This window comes from Rhinichthys klamathensis, unplaced genomic scaffold, assembly GCF_029890125.1.
Source record: "Rhinichthys klamathensis goyatoka isolate OS25496 unplaced genomic scaffold, OSU_Roscu_1.1 h1tg000410l_1, whole genome shotgun sequence".
Taxonomy (NCBI): Eukaryota; Metazoa; Chordata; class Actinopteri; order Cypriniformes; family Leuciscidae; genus Rhinichthys; species Rhinichthys klamathensis.
Window position 1 is genome coordinate 451,484 of NW_026606910.1, and position 24,568 is coordinate 476,051.

The 24,568-nt window shown below is 37.7% G+C and overlaps 1 protein-coding gene across 2 annotated transcripts in view; it reads left to right on the forward strand.

Moving 5' to 3' along the window:
* The first annotated feature begins 6,612 nt into the window (after nt 1-6,612).
* Nucleotides 6,613-24,568, forward strand: part of asic1b (acid-sensing (proton-gated) ion channel 1b) — a 196,035-nt gene continuing 178,079 nt past the window's right edge. The window contains exon 1 of one of the 2 annotated variants that reach the window (XM_056234957.1): nt 6,613-7,044. In XM_056234957.1, coding sequence (XP_056090932.1) covers nt 6,680-7,044 — 365 coding nt within the window. In that variant the 5' untranslated portion in view covers nt 6,613-6,679. Of the gene's footprint in view, nt 7,045-20,615; nt 20,678-24,568 lie in introns of those variants that run through there. The other variant, XM_056234958.1, reaches the window with a different exon arrangement.

Consider the following 24,568-nt stretch of genomic DNA (forward strand, 5'->3'; position numbering starts at 1 on the left):
ACGCTGAGCTAAACCTGTGGATTATTTCAGAGGCTGTTATCATTTCGAGTATTGAACACTTTTTCTTGTAAAGGTGAAGTCGGACAGAATGAGGCCTGTACCCTATTGATCATGAAGCTTGGATATGAGCTGTGAATTAGGAAAGAAATCTTGTTCAGAATGTTCATAGTTGTCTTTGAGAAGATCACAGTGTGAATACACAATGTATTTGATGGCACTTTCTATGAATAATTGCTTTTATTAATAATATTCAACTTTCATATGTAGGCGTATTTAATATTGACACTGTGGGAGTTAGGTAAAGGTAGGCTACTGTTCATTTTCGGCCAGGATATTATTTGTTAAGTTCACAGAGATTAAAACACAAAACAATGCAATGCATTCAAAATACCGCCTGTTTAAAAAATTGGACTTTATTTTTTATAGACTTTTCCTAGAATGTATGTGTAAAAAAAATAACAAAACAACAGGTTTTAAAATGTTTATGCCCCATATTTTGGTACCGTGGTTGTGAAAGTTGCACATCTTACATAAATTAAATATTTAAAATAAAATAAAATAAAACCAATCATATATTATTTAGTTTGACCTCCTGACAGACAAAAAGTGCCAGATGTGTTTTTAACAGTTTCACCTGTAGTGAGCTGAATCCTAGAAGATACATAATTCTACAAACAATGTTTTTTTTTGTATTGTTTTGTTGGGTTTTTCAATGCCATTAATGTTTGGTTGGTTAGGCACTTGTTTACCTGGAGCACTAGCAACACGTGAAGCTGGTCAACCGATTAAGTCATGCTGGTTAATCTAGTATAGCCTGCTGGGAGAGACTAACAAACTGGCATCTTTGAGTTTTGTTTTTTAGTTTCTTCATAATAAACTTAACTTTGCTGATTAAACTGCTTATTTAACCAATTTCACCCTTAATTGGCAAAACAAGCAATTATCCCAACACCAATCTTTGGGAAGTTCCAAATGTAATGTTTACCTTGCATTGAATTAGTAAATTGATCCTGAATTCTAAATGGCTGCTGTCTTGCACACAAACACATCAATGACAAAGTGCTCATTTTGCATCCAGGCGTCTTATTTTATTTGCAGAACATAAATAAATTAATTGATTTATATCTTTTAGGAATTACTCGCTTGAAGAGTTGCAAATTGAAATGGAGCTGCACCTGAAAGAAATAATGACAAGAACACAATTCAGGAGGACAGAATGTGTGGTGCACACGGTATTTCATTAAAATACCTTCATAATTCATCTCTCAGCACTTCATACGCAAGACAAGCATGAAGTAATAATGAAAAAGCAAAGGTGAGTGAACCTTTGACTGTTACAGTGATGTTCATACAGCTTTAGTGACGAACTAATGAAGTTTCTCAAAGGCATGTTGGAAGTGGCGTAAGGTAAAGCCCTAGATTACTCTGATCAGACTTACACGGAGGAAGACACATATTGCTTCCCAATTTTCCAATCCAACTGTAATAACATTTTGTTTTTTAAACCGGCAACAGTGGAATAATCAGGTACTTTTCACAAAAGAGGTGTCTTTTGGACAACCCAAAAAGCTGTTGACAGTGATAGTGGCTCTAAGTGCAAATCTATGTGAGTTAACTCTCTTACTCATGAATTATATATATATGTATGCGTGGGGGTTGTTAACCCACTGATGAACATTTCTCTGGCATGAACTAAGCGAGCGGTTGTGTCAAAAAGCTGAATGTGGAAAATCCCTGTGGGAGTCATTTAGGACATCCACACGCTCAACCACACCAGAAAGTCCTCAGAAGAACCAACATTGGATAAAATAAAGATGTGATACATTAGAGGAAACATGCTCTTTAAGATCATCTACATTTTGGTTCTTTAAAAAAACTAGAAACCACAACACTAATCTGAAGAACCAATAATGAAACATCAAGAATTGTATTAATCTCCAATGAACCACTAAGCCAGTTTGTTTCATTTGGTCTCTTATTACTGTGCATCTCACACAATGTACTCTCTTGTATCTGTCACATTTTGGCAAATGTAATCGGAAGTGAGTAGTGTTGTGCGCTGAACAAAGCTTTAGTGTTGAGGCATTTGTGATCCAGAACATTCAAGACTCCCTGGGTTTAAATTTCTCCCCCAAACCAAACGATATTAAAATGGCTTCCATTCTCCCAGAGACAAGTATGTCCTTGGGCAGTCTCTTGTCTTTGTCACACTGATCCCTGCAGGACCTCATTATAGCTAATCGTCCATCTGTCCATCCCTCAAGGGCCGGCCAGCATTCTCTCAACTCTGGTCACTTGGCTTGCAATCGAAATGCCAAGAAGACAGTCTTTTGGACATGCTTGCTGGCTTGTGGTTTGCCAAAGCTCGAGGTTACAACACAACGGGGTCAACAGCCTTTTTGCTTCTTGGAATCCTGAAATTGCCGACCAGACACGAGTTCATTCATCTCAGATCCTGTTCCCTGAGATCTGGCAGGCTGTGAAAGGCCACATCTGCTTGAATTCTCAGCGAGGAGCATAACAAAGACTTTGTGTACATCTTTTTTTTTTTTTTTTGAACTTTATTTAACTATTTTAAATAAATACTCACTACTATTACTCTTGCACTGGTTAGTGATTCGTAATGATAATTCGAGTTACTAGGTCAATGCAAATCAATGAAATCCCTGATTTAACACAGTAATTTGATGAAATTGGGTGTGCACCATCTTAAGATGCTCCTGACAAAATGTTATCAAAAGAAGTTTTGATTCATTTAATCGTTTAGCAAATATGGTCCGAAATGTGTTTGGGTGTGGTCCATAATGACGTATCGGCCTGTATCTTGTCAACACAATGTCCAAACTGCACAAAACTTGGCACACATGGACAACAAGGCATTATGAGGAAACATGCCAAATTTCGACCGCATTTTCTGACAAAGGAGCCATTTATTTCTAATGTGAATAATAGATAAACTCTGTGATACTAATGTTGTCCATTAAAAAGGAAATCCGTTTAAGTCTAAGCATTTTGCATTAATGTTAATGGATGAAAGTTTCCTGATTTCCTTTTTGAAGTTAGTTTTCTCTTTGGGAACTATGTATTCTTGTAAAGTGTTTCATCCAACCCTAACTTAAAGTTGAGATTCAAGATTGTTGACTTTGCAGGGAAAGATACATTTGAATTTTGAGTAGCTTGTCAAACTACACTTTTTGACAACTCGTTTCCCCCAACTCTGATCCGAGTACACGCGCTAACTGCTAGTCCACGTCTCCAACATCTGCTTTACTGGCAGTGTGCTTCAACTTAAATCTGCTCTGCTAGCAGTTTTCCCACTTTAGCTCAAGTGCTCGAGCTTATTTTGCGTACCGACAGTTTTTCTTCTTCTGAAGATTATGGCTCTATATCTTCCCTGCGGTAAAAGATCACAAGTTTTGAGTAACCATGCTTTTAATAATCCATTTCCGGCCCCCTGACGACTCAGTTGATTTCTAGAGTCTATCTTCCATGGTGCCCTTCTGTCCTCATGTAGCTGCCGCTTCACCACTCTGTGGTAAAAGCTCCCAGGATGCAGTTGATAAACTCTTTCCTTTTGCTATCAGCATCCTGTCATCTTCATTACCTGCCTATCTTCGCTTTGGTGCACGAGCCATTTAATTTGTCGCACAGCGCATCTGTAGACATGCGTTATGGTGCAAGTAGAGCATGATGGGAGCTGAAACAAGCTGCAAACAGATGTTTCTGGGAAGAGCTTTATAGGCCACTTCCATTCAGCTCACCAGAGACGATCTGAGATACCTGGTTACCTCATAAACCAAAACCTGTTCAGAATATGTGCTATCATTTACTCTTTCTCCCCCAAAGGTTTTTTTTTTAAGTTGCCAGTCAGCCTTTTTTATCAAAACTTTCATGGCCTCCAGTATATTTTGTTTGTATGAATATCTGAAAATACAATAAAAGAAAGGACAGGCCTCTGCTTTTAAACAAAACAACAATAACTAAATCTTTTATCTAGCTTCATGCATTCTTTTTTTAATTAACAAGTTAAATTAAAAAAGCAATTTTTTAAACAAAAAAGATGAGAAAAATGCATGAAAACATGGATTTGCTTAAAAAATCTATCAGAGGCAGGCAAGCATTGTCATAAATGACAGAAAATTATGTCAACGGCAGGGAAAGAGTTGATTGATTTTTAGGTTTTATTGGCGTTTTTTGTGAGCATAATATCCAAACTTTACAAAAGTTGCATACATGGACAACAGAACATTATTAGGAAACAAATTGCATAAGTTCCTAATGGATGGAAATCGCAATTTCTGACCAATGAGCCATTTATTTCAAATGTGAATAATAGATTGATGCTGTTATACTAATGGTGTCCAGGAAATCCTTTTAAGTATAAGCATTTTCCATCGCTGAAAGTTTCCTGATTTCCTTTTAGAAGTAACTTTTCCCTTTGGCATCTTATAGCACGTGTTCTTGTAAGCCGTTTCATCAAACCTTATATCTTCAGTGGAGATTCAAGATTGTTGCAGTAAATATGTTTATTGGCTTTCTAAAAAATTGTTTTGCCATGAAAAACATGGCACTACATATACTCTGAGATATTTATAGCGAATGTGGAATTATATATCATAAAATCGAGCTTGATACTTGCTTAGAGTGTGTTTCATGCCATAGGCACACATATGATATACAGTCCTATGGCACTGTACTTATTCAGCGACTCACGGGAATAACCCTTCACCTCATTTCAGGAGCTTGGTTTCTTATTCCACATCCTCATGATGGATCAATAAAGATCCAGATCATATTTAAACCTCTTTTATAGACTCCAAAGTGAACCAGGTGACAAACAGACATACCTGGACTGACTGTTTTAACCTCAGCTGAAGCTGTAAGGGGTTTTGCTTCAGTTCGTGGAGTTCATGCGAGTCCATTAACAGACTGACACTTAAGCGTGTCTCTGAAAGTTGATAATCAGCTGTGGGCCACATCATCACGGCTATTGATTCGGTCAGTGACAGCGACACCCAGCGTTAGCCAATACTGTCACAAACCTGGATTAAAATGCACTCGGTGTAATTTCATGGGTGGGTTCCCTTTCACCCCTCGGCTGTGAGTTTCTCAAATAATACTGATCAGTCTTTCCGTACATGCTCATTTATCACTCAAGGACCTCCTGGTCAGCAGGACTGTCAGGTCAGATATACATCATAACTGCACATCACTTTAGTTTGTTCTGACATTCGTAGCTGTATAGTGTGTATTTATTGTCCCTTCGAGGGCAATTTTTTGTTGCATTATCTAACAAAAGGAAATAAACAGAGTAATTTACAGTGAAAAACATAAGAATAATACAATTATACATACAGGTGAAAGATAATGATATAATGCAAATAATAATGCATAATACAAATTGCATAAAATATGCAACATAACAAGAATAAGAATAACTAAAACATGTGTTTTTGTTTTAATGTGAATTAATGCCTAAAACAACAAAACATAACAAAAGACAACAAGGTAGCTAAAAAAGAAATAGCCCCAAAAAAGGGTGATATTAAAGAATAAAGGGTAAAAAATATATATAAAATAGGCTGATAATAAAACAACTATAATAAAATATAGTTGATGTATATGATAGGCTACACCGAAATCTCTCTCTCTTTCTCTCTCTCTCCCTCTTAAGAAATGGTCGGGTCATATAGACAGTGATGCTCAGACAGACAGTAGGGCACTTGGATGGAGGCTTCGTCGCAGTGTGCACCGTTCAGCGTTCATTCCTGACGTGTCTGTCTACATCTAAACCAACCCACAGGACTGGACGGAAGGGGACTATATAACTTACAACCCGACACTTTATCTGATATGGATACGCATGCCGTGCTGCATTAATTAAAGAGGGGGACATTTTAGTGATGCCAACATCCAGAGAGCATCTGTGTTGCCGTTAACAGCGCGCGTGGTGAAGTTGGATTGCGGATCGCTTATTGTATCGAGCTTGAAACACGATCTGAGCCGTTTAGACACCGCGGATGTGTCTAGTGTTGTGAATAGATGTGAAGACATTCTCTTTACATCGAGCGATGCGTTTCAGTTGTCCATAACACCTTGTAGGGATGTATGCAAATAAATTACAGTAGTTATAAAGGGAAGCGTTATCATTACGCTTGTTTTTCTGTCATTTGCGCTGAATCGACTGGAGGATACGGACAATGAATTGACGATACTCAACTACGGAGTTATTTCATTGAAGATCCTGGGGACATCGGAGCTAATATATCTGTAACAATTCGTGTTATATTGGTTGATTTCTTCAAACTGTTATTTTATCGCTAATTTGAGAAGCCTAATGCGCTTAATGTGGTAATATCTAACGTCACCGGTTTTATTCAAGTCAGAAATGTGATTTAAAATGACCAAATCAACCTGAATACATCTTAGATCAACAAACGTAATTTTAGATCGGGTAGAAGTAGGTCCCATATCACTTTACAGTGCAGAAACTTGCTGGAACGCTGGATCACCGTCGTGAAGATGTTGCAAGGATTGTTGCAACTGCTTTCTACTGTCTACCAGGTTCATTTATGCACATGCTTGTAAAGATCAACTGACCATCTGAGGGCATAACTTCCTTCAATCTTCTAAATATCTCCTTCTGCTTCATCCAGTGATTTTCTAAACTTCAAGAACCATGGATATTAAAGCCGACTCTGATGATAACCTGGACTGTGAGCAGCCCGCACCCATTGAAGTTTTTGCCAGCAGGTCCACGCTCCATGGCATCTCACATATGTTCAGTTATGAACGCCAGTACATCAAACGATGCCTCTGGATCATCTTTTTCTTGGGGTCTTTTTCGTTCCTGGTGCTTGTTTGCGCTGACCGCATCAAGTTTTACTTTCAGTATCCTCATGTCACCAAGCTGGACGAGATCTCAGCACCACTGATGGCGTTTCCTGCCATCACCTTCTGCAACCTGAACTCTTTCCGCTTCGGCCGCGTGACGCGCAACGACCTGTACCACGCGGGCGAGCTGCTCGCGCTTTTAAACGGCAGGTGAGTTCTGTACCCTGTAAAACATTTTAAATGTAGAAAATCATAAGGAAATGACGAACGTATAACGAGATAACAAAGATTTTTCTCAGAATAGTTTGTCTTTTGACTCAGAAATCCGTAATGCTAAATTGGATCCATGTGTGTTATTGTTGACGGATAATAGTCATCTTCATTATATAGGCCTAACACTTTTTTAAACAAAGGATTGTTCCAAAGCAGCTTTACAGTGGAAATAATAGGAAATAATAATTATAAAAATAATAATACCCTCATAGCACACACCACGGAGACGTCTAGCTATGTATTTTTTAGAGTGTTTGCTCATCTGCAATACGTCTATAGGACGTCTGTCAGATGTCAAATAGACGTTTAGAAAATGTCTTTAAGATGTTCATGATTTAGAATGTATGTAAAACAGACATCTTAAAGACGTCTATCAAATTGCTTTCCAGATGAAGTGATCTTTAACAGACATCTTGCAGACGTACGTGTGCTATTCACAACTACAGTATCTCATCCATATATTTTTAGAAAAATATTGAAAAACTAAAAAAAGTGCACCAAGCAACATTTGTTATAGTTATAATGAAAGGTCAGAAATGATTTTGAATGGTTGTTGCTGCTGTCATTTTGTTTGTTTGTTTGTCACGAATTTGTGAAAATGGTCATGCACATAAATGTGTTCAGTCTGGGTGCGTTTCACAAAGTGACATCGCCAACTACTGGCCTGGCGTGAATAATACAGCGTTTGAATTTGTTTTCGCGGATCCTTGTGAACGGCGATCGTTTTGACAACATTGTTGTCTGTACGCGAAAAACACGAAGGAAAAACTTTTACGGTTTTAGTACTTTGTTGTCATGTAAACGTGGCCTAAGTTTCAAAATTCAATTCAGAAAACATGTTAACAATTTTTACTAATAAGTTCATACGCTAATTCCAACAGAATATTGTACCCATGAACATAGCATTTTTTTCCATTATTATTAATTGACAGTTTAGTTCCTTATTTGAGCTTTTTCTTAACTTTTCTATTGGATTTATGAGGATCGAGACATTCAAAGTTTAAGAACTTGCTAACATTACTTTTAAGTGGTTAAAGGTCATATTTTGAATATTATTATTCAGTGATATGATGCAAAGTTTAAGGAATTTTTATATTTGTGAACTATGTGGATTCATCACATTTGATAAGGTTTGTCTCAACTCTGTCTTTATAGAACACTTATAGAAGTCTGAGAAAAAAGCAGTTCATCCTTTATTTATTTACTGTTGTTTATTTCATTTTTTAGCTGAAAACACCCTTTGTTGTTGACAGAGACAAATGATATCTGTTTTATCTCAAGGTTTAAGTCAGTATGATTTTCTAAAGTCTGACTATTGTGTTTTAGAGTTTGACAATGGGAGTTGAAAATGTAAGCTGTAAACATTCTGCCTCATTGAAAATGAGACGAGAGAGCGTTGACTTGAAAAATGTTTTCGTCCCCTCGGGTGTTGAAAGCCCCGGCGAGGGCTGAAGAAGTGAATCATCATTGATTCGATGTAACTGATAACACCATGTGTTGTGCTTGTGGCGAATGTGCATCCATTAGAGAAGCAGAAGTTCTGCTCAGAGTTTGGATTCTTCTCTCAAGACTGCGGTCGGAGCCCATCCAGAACTCATTGAACACATCAGTGTCTCTATTGGCAGCACAATCTGTCTCATCGCTTTTCAATAACAACACATTTGGACGGAATGAATAATTGATGCCAGGTTTAGATTTTCGTTGAAAAGTCATGCTCGACTATTCGCTTTGCTAGATTACGTTTTGGGCGTATATTGCATTTGAAGGCTTTCTGGTGTGATGTTTATCATTGAATAAACAACTTGCATGTCAATGCCAGATTGAAACAACCTGTCCTTTGACATTTTAGTTTGGTCTGTTAATATAAGCATTTAGAGGTCTAAAATGAGTCAAGTTTATAGGGAGTAAGCACAAGGAGACAAGAGGGAGTTTCTGCTTTTGAGTGCAGATTTTGGTGTCTTGGTAAATTTAGGCACAGTTGTCGAGATGTTTTGTGGAGACAAATATTGAGATCTTTTTCTCAGGAGAAACATAAGCTAGGGGATTTCAGGAAACATCTCCAGTTGCTCCCCATTTAACCTCACTGCTGTCCAAGAAAAACATCTGAAAGGTCTTAGTTGTGATGTTTCTATCCTGAAATGATTCCAGTGTTAGTTGACTGAATTATATGGCATTGCAATTTTTTTTGAAGCACATCAGTCAGTCATTCACATCTTTTCCTCTACAAAGGCATCGCGCTAAGGAAATATGACTACAGATGGCACATAGCAACCAATTGGGAACCAAATCGCCATGGGAACTGTGAGAGCATCTATGCAAAGTTTCCACTACTAACTCCTCACTAACAAACACAGCCAACAATGTTACTTAATGACCAATTTGCATACCATCCTTTCTAAACTGTATGCAAAATTAGAGTGAAATCCAAATCATTGTACATTGAAAACAGTATACAGAGTTGAGAGTACACCAGATTGTGAACTGCTTTTGCTGCTTGCTTTTTTTGGTTGCAGTCAATTGGTGAAGAATGTGAAGTATATAACATGAAAGCAAGGTAAAAATTAATTTTAAGGCAGTGAATTTAGTTAGATTGATTCTAATGCTTGCATGCAAACGCAAACTTTTTGCTGCTTGTTCAAATTGCTAAATTAAAATGAGCCTAAGCAACACAATTGCTATACATTTTGTCCAAACTTAATTTGATTGTGTTCAATCTGCTTAAATATATGTAAAATGTAAGTTTACTTAATCCGTTTGTGTTGGATTACATGAATGATTTGTGTTGCATTAACTGTAACTGGGTGGTCCTTGTTAGTTCCCAGCATGCTTTGCATATGGCTGCTGGATTAAGAGAGAATAAATGTTGAAATTATGTAATAATAATGTTTTTTATGTTTTTTTTTTTTTTGAGAAAATTAGGAAAGGGGAAGACTTGATAGTGTGTAATTGTGTTTGATGCTCAATTACATTGGAATTATTAGAACCATTTAAATTACGGTGAGTTACCATTGTGGAGAAGAGTGGAGCATTTGGTTAGGCTGTGGACTGATTCAACAACGATTAAATGTTGTGACTGAATGAGCATGTAAATCTTAGTATTTAAGATACTAACAAGTGCTATTGATAGCTAATAGTTGGCTATGGTCTAGAATTTCAATTGTGTGACACTAAAATAAGTGAAATTATATTGGATGAATTTGAATCTGTGATTCATTTCAGGGAGCCTTTCAAAATTCACTTTGAGACTACTTAATTGGGTCACTTAAAATGACTTAATTCCATGATGTTGAAGTTACATGAATACATTTTTTGTTTGTCTAACTTAATTGGTTGATGTGTGACCAATGTACACTATCAAATCATGTAAATCAACTTTTTTTTTCAGTGTGGACACCTTTTGTTAAAATTTGTTTCATTCCGATAATCCGTACATTGATGAATCCAAACGGAGTGTTTATATGACTGCTAAATAAAATGATCCGGTTGATGTGCGCGTTTACATGTCACAAGCTTCAAATCGGATTCGATTTTTTAACATGCCACACTATTCTCCTATATGGCTGCTTTTCTTTGTTTTATGTGGCTGTGGCTAGTGGTTTTCCAAACTAGCCAGTCAGCGTTTTCACAGGCTACAATTTTGCTATCGATATACTATGGGGAAAAACTGCCATATGGATATTTTTTTAATATTATCTTATTATTTTAAAAACTTGATGCACGGATCCATTATACTCTTACACATGCGTTTTATTTCTCAACTGTTTACGTTCACTTTAGTGTTGTCAAAAAGTACCAACTTTTTTTTTTTACACTTTCAACACTTTCAAACCCTTCCGTGTGGTCTCAAATGCTCCCGTGCGTTGATCATTGTAGCCAATCACAGACATATCCGATAAGCATTTGAACACAATGGCCAATCAGAGGTCTTTATGATTCCAGTCATCAGCGCTCAAAGCGTCACTATTTTAAAATTTCACTACCGACTTGGTACAGAAGTCTGTACTTTTGACAAGTTCACTTTACATTACTGACTGTGTTAAAGTGAATACTCACTATGGCATTTTGACATTATTTGGTGTGTATTTGACTGTTTAAACGCAATAAGCAGCGAAAAAGAACTCAATTTACTACTGAGAGGTGGCTTTATGTGCACGCACTTCGAGCACAAAATATGCCGAAATTCAAGCCGAAATTCAAGCCCTGTAACACCAACAATATTCATCTGGAGCAAATGAAACGAGTGAGTGAGAAGAGGAGGGTTTGTGTGTCCCTCGCTGTCAGAGAGATGAGAAAGCGAGAAAGCCGGTATCGTGTATTAAAAAAAAGTTACAGATATTTCAGTATCGATATGTATACATACATTGCACTTAGTTTATTGTTTCAGATCCCTTTTTAAAAGACTATATTATCTATAAAATTCAACCGGCTAAAGTAGCTAGTATAGGAGTGACTGAGTGACACGCCACTGCTGAAATCCACCCACATTCTGCGGGTGTTAATGTCAAGCCTTGCAGCTAATGTAATGGCGTCGCAGAATCTCCCAGTACATTACAATATGCTCAAAACATATGTTCTTGTTACTTGTATTTTTGTTCTCAAGTATGCGAATTAAGATGCAACCAGCCTAAGCTGCAGTATTCATGCTGTTGTTTGAAGATCTAACACTGCTCTTGATGTGGCCTTGAGTAAGATGCAGTGACAGCTCACGCCGATAGTTATTGTGGCGTGACAGGCAGAACTTTCCTGCTTTATTCTCTCTGGGATTCATTAGCAGATGTCATCACAGCTCCATTGAGTCTATTAGAGAAGCTTCACTGACAATCACTTCACATTCACAAGCAAAGCAAAAGTGATGCTCTTACATTTAATATGCCCTGAGCTTATCGTAGTCTGTCACATCTGAGCAGCGTTTTATGTTAATGATTGCAGATACACTTTATATAAGAGTACAGTATCTGTATCTGTCCCCCAACCCTAACCCTTTTTAATTGCCTGCTTGGGGAAATTATTTTTTGAAAAACTGCAACCATAAGAATGAGTACCAGTAATTGTTACGGTTATTGTGTGTTTGTTTATGTTTTGAATGGGTTCGGCACGTTTTAGTTCAGTTTCATGTGTTTCCCGTTCGTTGGTTTTTATGTGCACCTGTCTTTCATTTCGTTGATTGGTTTGTTTGTGTATTTAAGTTCTGTTTCTTTCAGTTTATTGTCTGTTCTCGTCGCTTTTACTTGGTTGTTCATGTTAATTATCAGTTTGTTTGGAGTTTTATGTTAATAAAATCTTACCGATTAGATTCTGCAGTTTTCTTATCTTCGACAGTAATAGTGATTCTGTATTTATTATTAAGTAGTGCAGTGTAGTGACGTCATGTGATTACTGTCATTTTCATAATTTGAAACATTTGTCTCTATACTGCATGCTATATATTTTTTTCAATAGTAGAAACTGTACACTATCTAACTGTACACTATCATCCGGAAGAATCTGGATGTCCGTGAGTGACATTTGGATCTTCTAATTCTCATCAGTTCTATTCTCATCTCATTCTAAGATCTTTTAAAGACACCGACTTCTCCTCAAAGAACGTTGGATCTCTGTCATCTTCATAAGGCTGAGATGAAATCAGTGGATCTGCGTTTCTTTCTGATTTTGTCTCTGTTTCAGACGTGTCTTTGTGGTGAGGTTAAACACCCAGAGGATTTCGATTTATTTATTTAATTGTTTGCTGACACACACAATTAACACTTATGTTCATTTCTGCTAATTTTATAGCTAAATCAGTTCTATTCTTTCCACATGCCGAGCGAAATATATTTAACAGGTGAAGGCTTAATGCCGACGGCCTTGGAGCAGCTTTGAATATTGAAAAGTTCTGAGAATAAAAGGGAAAGAGAATATGTGAAATGACTTGGAGCGTGCAGAGACAGAAAGAGGACAGATTGCATGTTCAAGCTTGAGAGGAAGTGTGGGGTCTTTAAGACCCTAATAATTCGCTATACAAGTACGTGAGCGCACAGGCTTTTAGCTACGCTAGCTCAAATGCACGTCATGTTGTGTTTTGAAATTGATTAAAATGCAATTTGTAACTCAACTCGAGTGCGTTTTCAGTGCCACCACAAGGGACGCAACATTAGCATAAACAACTTCTTCTGCCGGTTTTCTTTTCCAGCTCAACTACTGCCATGACAGAGCAACAGTTTGTTCAGGTGATAGTCTTACTGAACAAGTTAGATAAAATCAGCTAAACTGTCGACATGTTTATATCCAGCTACAAGAATAGGAACTCTATTGCAGCGGTAGAGACATCTGATTGGCCACCACAAAATTGAATTCGCTGCTGGAAGTTTGAGGCTGTTAATGTTACGAACTGCTCTGAATCACATTTTGATCCAAACACAGCTTTATTAGGGTTATCCATAATCATAATCCAAATAACAGGCAGAAGGTCAAAACCACAGGGCAAATCTAGATAGCAACAGAATTCAAGACATACAGGGAAATCCAGGGAAACAAGCAGAACATCAAGACCATGAGATGTGAAGTCCGTTTTTATACCATCAGCATCTATTTCTCACTTCTTCTTCTTCTGTGCATGTCTCAGAACTGATGGACAACAGCAGGACACTGTTCGATTCCCTCCATCAGTCTGAGCTGTTTCAAAATGCCTTTGCAGCTTTGAATCAGTGCGGCCAAAGATCCGCGTGACGTGAACACTTCCACCTGAACACATTCCCACAAACACATCTATGCACATAATTCGACTTCACCAGAAAAAAAAGCAATTCCCCGTATAGTGCGCTGGCAGGATATTTTTGGCCTATCGATCCGGCGTTCTGTTATGCCTGAGGCTCAGTAAGAGAGAACCGCTGTACAACATATTAGAATGTCACTAGAACAATCTCAATTTTCCAGCACAAGAATCGCGAGCGCGACCCTCGCCCGTCAGCATGTTCTCACATTACACACTGCTGGGGGCTTTCCAAACATCACCTGAAATCTTCTCGTCGACATTGTTTTTAACATGCTAACACAGTTTTATTTCTACACTCTTAGAGACGCATCACAGGCCTAACCTTTTATGGTTTCACATCATGGAATATAGTTTTAATTATTCATTCATTTTAATTATGTGTTTTTAATTAAGCATCCCGTAAACATACTTTATCGCTAAAAACTAAAATTGAAACAACCTTTTAAAGGTGAACTAAGTAACTTTTTTACCTTAACCGAACAGCTTTGGAGTCATTGTAATGTTTATATTACTGATTTCTTGTTGAATGGTGGTCGTCTCGCACCCCCCTGGTGCCTGTGAGCCGCAAAACCACCCTTGCAACTTTGGGCCGGCGGGCCGCCGCCCTCAGTGTTAGGAAGTATCGTGTGATATCAGGTCTCGCGAGGTAACGAATTGCTTTACGGCAAAAAACAGATCTGATAAAATTCTGATAAAATGAGCATCAAACAGAAATAACCCGGCGCCGTATACATGTGGTGTTGGGCGCGCGCAGCTCTTAAAGGGGCCATACCTTATTTCCACTCGTTACAGCGTCCATCCTACTGAACAGGTACCGGTGTACAGGGGGAGGGGATCCGGCCGTGAGTGCGAGCCATTTCTGCGTGAGTGCTATTCACGACAGTACAAGTACTCCACAGCGACTCTAGGGGTCACTGTTTGACAAAAACGGAATTCCTACTTAGTGCTGCTTTAAACACGAAAGTATTATGCAATCATTTAAGACATTTCTCCTTTGGGGTTTAGAACCCCCAAAAACATTTTTTCTAAGAGTGGTTGTTGAAGTGAGCTGTGAATGTTTTAAAGATAGCATTCAAACTATTTAATCTGTTTACTTAACCCTATAAAGCCTACTGTATCATATTTGATATGCACATTTCTCTAAATTATCAGCATATACACTGCATAAATCCAAAAATTTAATAATTTCTTCGCCTACTACATTAGACATAAAGGCCAATTGGGCGGGACAAATCTCATTAACCAATCATATCAACACCCACTTTTCACGATCCAATTAAATTCCAGATGAAATCGAGTCCCGCCCTTCATTATTTTACGCTAAATATTTAGTTTAATTGTACATTTGTTGTTGATGCTGTTTCAGTTATCATTTCATAAATGTTTATTTTGTATTTTCATTCTATTTTGCATTGTAATTGCGATTTTGTAACGTACAAAATAACAAGGCAAGATGGCGACACAAAAAATTGCAGTTGCAGCTACTTCTGGTTGTAGTTTAATATCCATTGCTGCACACATGTTTACAAATATCGAAAATGTGCATAGTGTGGAAATAGTATTGAATTATTATGCTTTTCTGAGGAACTTTCCCTAGAATGTAATTAGTCAATATTATTTTAGTAATATATGCAAATACGTCTTGTCTGACTGGTTGCAGACCTCTGGCATTTCAAACAACCATTTGGTGTGTTTTGCAAATAACAAAGCAATTGTGCTCCGTGTAACTTCCTGTTGCCATGCGGCGAGGAACTGGTCGTGTGTCTGCTGCGGTAAGAGACGAGGCGTAGCGACCAGGAGCCGAGGGGCTTCAGAGGGATTGGAGGGCTGACAAGCGGAAGCAATTAACTCGTGTCTCATAAGCCATGTGATAAACAAGGATTTATCCCCATGTAATTAGCACTGTTTGTGAAACCACGCCGGTTCTGTGTTGATATACAGGCCCAGCTATGCTCACCGGCTCCCTGTCATTTCACGCCCTTGCGTCGGGGAAGTGCTGTGATGCTTTGTGCCACTTCACAGGCTGGAAACGGCGACATTAATGCTGGGAGAGCTAAAGAGAGCCGGTGGAAGGACGGTTTCATGACTAAAGGGTTGTTTGTTGACAGACTGTATGGTTTCAGAGTTAAAGGAACACTTCACCCATTTCAACATTAATCTTTATTGAAAGTGGGTCATATATGTAGTCGACATGTAAAATAAATTTTGAATTTGGTGCCCTCTTGACCGAGAAAAGACAGAAAATAACTTTAGGGCGCATTTGTATGAAAGACAACAACTCCCACAATGCACCACATTGCACAGCTCCGCAAGCCACTCCCACTACTCCAGAACAGCGCAAACATCAGATAAATCACTCGTCTACAAGGCTAACGTGAGCTGCCACCAGAGTTAGAAATTCATTTCACACAAAATGTATAGTTAGTTGGCTGTGGCGAGCAGGACGAGGGACGTGAGAGCGGCGCGAGGCCGGTGGCGTGAGTGATAATGATCGACATCTGTAAGACGCACCGGTCTCTCTCGCGTCTCTCACCGAGGAGCGGACGCATAAAACGAGGAGCGACGACAGTCCAGATCGAGAGAGGAACAGGCCTGATTTTATGGTGTGTTTTGTTTCTGTTGTGTGTGGCCAGCAGTGAGGGGCTGCTGGCTTATACTTTTGTTTTGTATTTGTTTATTTTACTATTAAAATGTTTAAATGTTCGCCGATTCCCGTCTCATTCTTCCCACAACAACGAACCCCGTTACATTGGCAAACTCATTAGCGAATTACTCCTCGTTTGTATTTCTTTCTATATGGTGAATTATTGCATGATACCTGGATGTTCCAGTCAGAACAAATGCGGTGCGACACGAGGATGGTTCACATCACAACACAAACGTCCGTGTGCTCGTCTGATCCAGAGATTTCGTCCAGGAGAAATTGCGATCGTTGAAATTCTCTGCAGCAGACGGACTCTGTCCGTAGCGCACAGCGAGAGCACACGCACCAGCAGCCCGCCTCAGCTCGAGCCAGTCCGGGCTCCTCGTCCGCTTCAGTCCGCCTCAGCGCGAGCCAGTCCGGGCTCCTCGTACGCGACAGGCAGCCGCCTCCTGTGCTCCTCCTCAGCCTCAGCTGCTCTTCACTATACTGCGGCTCGTAAAGATAGCCACGAACACCGGATTCGAGCAGCAGAATTTCAAAATCCTCTTCTTCCATATCATGTTTAGTTTCTTCCGTCATTGTCGTAACTTCCTATCTCCACAGCGCTGTTAGCTTAGCTTCCAAACAAGATGGCGGATATTGCTTTCTGTATCTGCAAGTGAAGTCCCACCCACTGATCTGTAATAGGTCTGTAGCGTGAGTGAGTCCCACGCCCTGAATAAATGATGAGCTTGTGTTTGTAGTCTCTACACTTTTCAATGAAATGGGACTTCCTGCTTTTTATGACGCAAAATGACGATTTTTACGTCATAAAAAGCAGGAAGTAAAACACTTAAATCCTTATTTCTCCCATCTCAGGGAAAAATAAAGGAAAAATCCACGATCATTATAATATATGACTGGGTTTCTAACAATACAAAGCTTAATGCAAATGGGTGAAGTGTTCCTTTAAGCTGCATGAAAACTAACCAAGTATGTTGTGTTTTGGATACTAGTCCTAAATATGATGGTGTGCTGTTGTCGTGCAAATGAATGGCCAGAAGACATTACATATTGTTAAAAGCGCTCGATAAATTAAGGTGACTTGACTTATAACTTCAAACATCAGCAATGAACAAAATCAAGAAAGACAACAAAGAACCTGAATAAAATGACCATTGAAGATTTTTTTTTCTGTGTCTGTAATGAAAGTCAATGGGGTCCAAAACTAATATGGGACCTCATTGACTTACACCATATGGGCAAAAAAGCACCGCTTTAAAAACTATCCCTGACTAGCATAAATCAGCCTGGAAATTCATTACTTTTTTTGTAAAAGCAGATCCTAATTGTTTGTGCGGATACAGTGTTTACATGCGCCGCATGTGTTTACCGCTATAATGCGCCGCCAAACTGCATAATGGGAGAAATCTCTTCTCGGTTTATTTAAAACATGTTGATAAAATAACCACATTGTTGTCCGCTGTTCACTTTAAATCTCTTGGAGGACTTTCAAGATTTCCCAAACAGTTCATTCTCAGAGTTAATGCGCAATAACGGCGCATTTGTTGCGACGTGACGTTTAATCAAGCCTTGTCACCTCTCCCGTAATCTCCCGTAAGTCTGCTAGAGGAAAACTAACATTTATTCTGAGCATCCACGGCACTGTGAGAGCGATGAGGAAGTTGCTCTGTCGTTTGTTATACCATCTTTGGAAAATTAAAGTGCTTATGGCCCATAATCCAGTTGCGCCTTTCCCAACCCCACTTACAGAGCTTCATGCTGATTACTTTAGGGGGTTCTGGCAGGACAACATTAAAACTTTACACACACACACACACACACACACACACACACACACACACACACACACACACACACACACACACACACACACACACACACACAGAACAGCTGCCCAGGGAGGAGACACAGCACCCTCTTAACTTAGTTGGTCAAATTTCTGGCGGCATCCGCTTCCTGATGACATCGTCAAGACGTGAGTCTGAATCAAGTTAGCAAGTTAGCAAGATCAGGGGAAGGTGCAGGAGCCTCGAAGAACCATGTGACCATGGATGTAGCCATGGATGTAGCCATGAACCTTCTCTCAGTGACTTGTTTTGATGCACTGGTAAAATGTGATATCTTGGGCTATTTTGCCTCTAATAACATGTCTTCTTTCAGATGAGTGAAGAAAACATCCAGAATACTCTAATGAAACATAGCTACATGCTAAGCTATCGGTGTTTACGCAAAGACACTCATTTTGAACTGGAGTGTCCCTCTGCTTTGTAAATAAGCACATTTTGAGTCTAACAGAGAGGAATAGTGCTCGACTCACGCTCACAGGCCTCGCTCGTACGAGCGCTAAGCGAACTGCTCCCAGCAGGCATTTAATAAGAGAGCTGTAACAGGCTGCCGGTCGAAATTCAATATTCTCTAAAGGTGAATAAATCACGGATCGCAGGTCTGTGCCAGATCTCGATGTGTGCTTACTTAGAGTCTGAAAATATCCAGCCGTCAAAGGAGAGGTGGTGAAGCCGGTGGTCTTAAATTGAGTTAACCTTGAGCTGTGGTCCAGCTAACAGAGCTGTCCTTCTGTTATTAGCAAAGCCAGATATAAAAGGTGAGGGTAGCAGGTTCTCTGGTTAGCAGTGGTCACTCCTACGCTTGAGGAACCAGAGCATATTGCTGCAAATAATAATGATATTAACCTTAACCTGAACCAGACCGCCTGTCATCACCTAAATCCTCCTGGTTTTGTGAGGTGCTAACAGTGTTACTGGGAGAAGCTGGTAGGAAATCCTCACAGGATCGTGTCCGAGGAACTGTTGGAGGTTTTTCAATTTAGTTCTGGCTGTTTGCCACTTTTATCGAGCGCAGAGAGAGAGAGAGCGAGGAAGTATAGTGAGTTGGGGAAAAAAAATTCACGGTTTTGTGTCAATCTTTCTTCTAATGCTCTTAAATTTATAAAATTGCACAGTGAGAGTTTCCACCAAACTTAAAAAAATGTAATGAGAGCACCATAAAAGTACCATAGAATATATGATAGCTTTGAACAGACTGAAATTTTTGTTGTTAAACACTTTTCACTTTTGAGTTTTTTTTTTCTAATTTAAAAGTAAAAATTCTCAATTTACTTGGTAAATATGTTTCTGGTCTTATTGTGAATGTTTCATCTGTTGTTTCAAAGAAGAACTTTATTTTTAAACATTATTTTAAAGAAAAAATGATGAAAAAAGTTTGTCTTTTTAATTCAGAATTTAATTTAATTTTTTTTCTGGTTGGTATCAGTATTTTTTATGGAAGCCCATTTCCGTCGCATAAGAAAAAAATGCTCTGGCAAATCATAATTTTGACAAGGTAAATCATTTTGACGTAATAATTTTTACTTTGTATCATAATAAAACATTTTAATTTTTTTTATCTCATAAAAATGACTTTTTATTTATTTAAAAATTATTAAGAAATAATTATTAAGAAACAATTAATTTTATTATAAAATTTTGATTTTCAATTCTTATAACTTCGACTTTTTAATGTTATGATTTAGATTTTTGTCAAGTTAATTTCAGCTTCTTAGTCTTATAATTTATTTTTACCTCATAATTATGAGTTTTTATGTCAAAATTTCTATATTTTTTTATCTTATAACTTAGACTTTTTTTAATGTTTGAATGATATTGTTAATGTTTCCTCTGTAGTTTAAAAAAAAATATTATTTTAAAGAAAAAAATTGAAAAAAAGTTTCTTTGTAATTTTTATATCCAAATTAAACGTCTTTCCATTTCCTATGATGTCATCAAGGACTCTCATAAAATCAAGCCCCGCCCCCTACTTTGTTTAGCTAAATAATCTGTAGAAAGTTGTTAATTAAAATGGCATGTGAACAAAGTTTTGTGTTGATTTGAAATATGGCTGTCAGATTGGAATTATAATGATTTGGTTTGAAGGAGAAGATTAACAAGCCACTTATGAAATTCCAGCTAATGAGATCGACTTCAAGCTTGATGAATTCCCCAGCTAATTGACACTATTTGTCTGACTCGTGATGATTAACAGCAGGGGTCTCAACAGGAAGTTCCCTTTGTCACGTGACACCCCTGCCTTGCACTGAAAACAATAGATGTTCTCGTAGCGCCATGCATTAGTTGTGTACATGTGAAGCTGTGTGAGAACAAGAATATGAAGACCAGGTAAACATCTGAATGCTTTTTATAATGTGATGTTCGTATTAATAGTATAAAAGCAAGAAAAACAGTCGATAATAGAGCTAATAGAGCGATGTTGAATCAAATGGCAATATTTGTCTTGTACTTCATGATCTTTAAGTCTGTAATGTGTTTAATTCAGGCTGCCTGAAGCTCTGCATGCGATGTTTGTTGTTGAGATTAGCCGGCGTTATCCACATTGAAGATGTGATGATATGTCATATACCTCAGATTACTTTTTAAACCCATCACACAAACCTAGGGGAAATTCTTTAGACATCGCACTTTTATAATTCTCAGATATATATAAACGCCCACGATGTTTCTTCTTAAAGTCCTTAGGAGGAATAAAAATAGACACAGCAGTTGTCATACAGAGTATAGAGGTATAAAACGAATGTGAAGAGCAGTCAGATCATTTGCTCTTGGAAGAATTCCATGAAAATATTCATAATAACTCCAAATTACATGACAAAATTGCAGTTAGTTGCTAAACCCATACATTACAATTAAGGTAATATAATCTGACTGATTACTTTTAGATTATTATTGACATAACTCGTTCATCACATTGATTTGAATAGGATAATCCTTTACCACATTAATACAAAAGTAAAAAAAAAAAAAATTCAATTCTTTTTTATCAAGAATTTAATGCAACAATTGCATTAAATATTACATTACTTCAGGGTTTCATAGGGTTCATGATGGAACTGCAGAGGTTTGTGAGTTTAATAAAAAGCTATTCAGTAATTAAATAATATTTTTTAATAAAACAATCAAAAAAAAATAATACACTTAGGGCCTTCTAAAAAAGAGAATGTCATGTGACCATTAACCGACATCTGAGAAACTTGAACTTAATTTCATTTAGAACTAATTATTAATTAATATTTTAAAGTATAATTATAACAATATTAATACAATTAATATGAATATATGAATAATTATAATATATTGGATTTATTATTTTATACTGTTTTGTTAAATGTATATAATTATAAATATTAATATTATTTATATTGTATTATTCAACAGTTTGTTTGTAATTTTATGTTTTATTTATTTATTTAAACAATTTTTCACCCAGTAGGTCTTGCGTATTGTTATGACCAAAATCTTATATCAATATATGAGTAATTTTATTTCACGATAACGATATATATCACGATATAGTTATTTTAAATAAGGTTTTTAAAATCAATATCTTTGATAGCATTGAAATTTCATAATTCGTATCACCATTTTCAAAATCATTTAAAAAACTAATACTGGCCTAAAAAAAAACTATCAAGCTTACTACCTACAAAACAGTAAACAGTGATAAAGAAAGAGCAAAGAAAACAAACTATAGAACAAAGACACACATGAAATAGACCTATAAAAACTTCAAGCACTAGAAATACTACATAAAATATATAAATTAGTTAAATGTATAAAAAATGCATAGTATTTACTGTGTAATAAAATATACACGCATTCTTATTAAAGTTACAAGTGATTCAGTCAAGAGCTGGGGTTTTTTGTTAATGACGACAACAGGTAAATTTGGATGCTGTCACTTTAAGACCGACTGCACGGATCCAATATACTCGTGCGTTTTCTCTCTCAACTTTACATTAATGATAGTGTTTACTTGCAAAGACATGGTCACTTTGGCAAAAAGCACTCAGTTTCTCAGAGAACGCGCGCATAAGTTCTTCGCTGCTAATTGCACTTCAACGTTTTAAAATCACTTGTTTTTTTAAACCACAACTCTTAAAAATGCATGCAAACAATATGCTTTCGTGCCACAGCAACGTCACGTGAGCGTAACCGCGATAGTGACGATAGTCCAAAATCTTTACCGGTTGATACATTTCTACCGATTAATCATGGATACCTGTATATCGCCTAGCGTATAGGTTAACCAATGATTCAGTCAGGAACGAGCATATTCAGCAACATCCAACACTTGAGACTCTTATTTATGTAGCCTACAAATCACACATTGGTCACTTTAAGACCGACTGCACGGATCCAATATACTTGTGCGTTTTCTCTCTCAACTTTACATAAATGATAGTGTTTACTTGCAAAGACATGGTCACTTTGGCAAAAAGCACTCAGTTTCTCAGAGAACGCGCGCATATACTGAAATAAGTTATACGCTGCTAATTGCACTTAAACGTTTTAAAATCGCTTGTTTTTTTGCTTGTTAACAATATGCTTTCGTGCCACATCAGCAACGTCACGTGAGCGTAACCGCGATAGAGACGATAGTCCAAAATATTTACCGGTTGATACATTTCTACCGGTTAATCATGTATACTGTATACCGGTATATTGCCTAGCGTATAGGTTAACCAATGATTCAGTCAGGAACGAGGAACTTCAGCAACATCCAACACTTGAGACTCTTATTTATGTGGCCTACAAATCACACATTGGTCACTTTAAAATGTGTAGTATATATAGTGTGACTGTAAAACAAATATGCACCCGACCCGTCTGAGGTCTGTGAGCACGGCAGGCGTACAATGGAAACCCGTCAAGTGCTCTTGTCCTGGTGGTCAGTGTGGACTCGAGCTCACTGAACTGACAGCGGCACGGACTAAGAGGATAATGGCCTGGGAGTGAGACGGGGACACTGGCTGTGTGTGTGCTGTCATGCCTGTCTCTCTCGAGCCCGTCTGTCCTTCTGTCTCACCACCTCCATTAATCTTTTACTTTGTGCACCAGCAGCGAGAGGAAACCTTTCTGACAGCTCGTCTTTGTGGCGAGAGGTTCGAGGAAAGAGCAACAGGGCGGAGGAGGGTCTGAAGGAAATGAAAGCTGCTCCTTCCAACGGCTGTTTTTAGATGCATTCACGTGTGTTTGCTGTCAAGAAACACCATATGCTGTAGTAACATGTTTCAATGACTAAACATAACAGTAGCATGTTTTACTTAGTGTATTCAATTCATAAAGTCAAAATAGTACTTTTTGAATCTAATGTTGCATGTCAGTTAACTGATTTTCAGTGCAATATTTGTGTCTTTTTTTATTCATATCACAAGGTTAATCTCAGTATTGTGAGAGGATGTTAGCATGCTGTTCTTTGAGGAAGCAGCAATCTGTCATAATTGGGAGATTGACTGTGATAATGCGTGTTTGGTATGGAAGCTTGTTACCGCCACAGAAAAAAAAACGATAAATGCGACTTTTTATCTCACAATTCTGACTTTTTTTCTTCTCAGAATTGCGATAAATTATAAAAAGTTATAACATCTAAATTATGAGAAAGAATTTATCAAATTCTGACTTTATATCGCGCAATTCTGAATTACGATTTCATAATTCTGAGAACAAAAGAATTGTGTGATTTAGACGCAATTATTTTTTTTTATTTTTTTTATTCTGTGGCGGAAACAATTAAGCTTCCATAGTATGGCGAGCAGGACACTTGTTTAAACAAATTTCAGAACGAAACAAATTTTAAATGATTTTTTTACGTGACTATGGGAATAAAAAGTTGCTTCAGTTTCATTTTGTTGACTGCGCATGCGTAACATCCTTTCGTTTATAGCGGTAACTGCCTAGCAACCACTCCTGAGGTAAATGAACAACACCCGAGAGGGCCGAGACTCCTGTTCACCGCGATTATTTTACCCAACCCTCTTGTTGTCTGGTGGTAATATCATTCTCTACTCGTGACACGTCGATGTAGTCTACAGATGTTGAAAATGCCATTTGTAGCTCTTCGAATTAAACAGTCTCCTCACGGTTTAAAATCTCAGTATCTCACGTAACGTTAAGGTAACTTATGTTGTTATTTTAGTGCTGTAAATAATACCATGTCCTTTCAAGACTGCATTGTAATTCTCAGGATGTAAACTTATTTTGTATATAAGATGA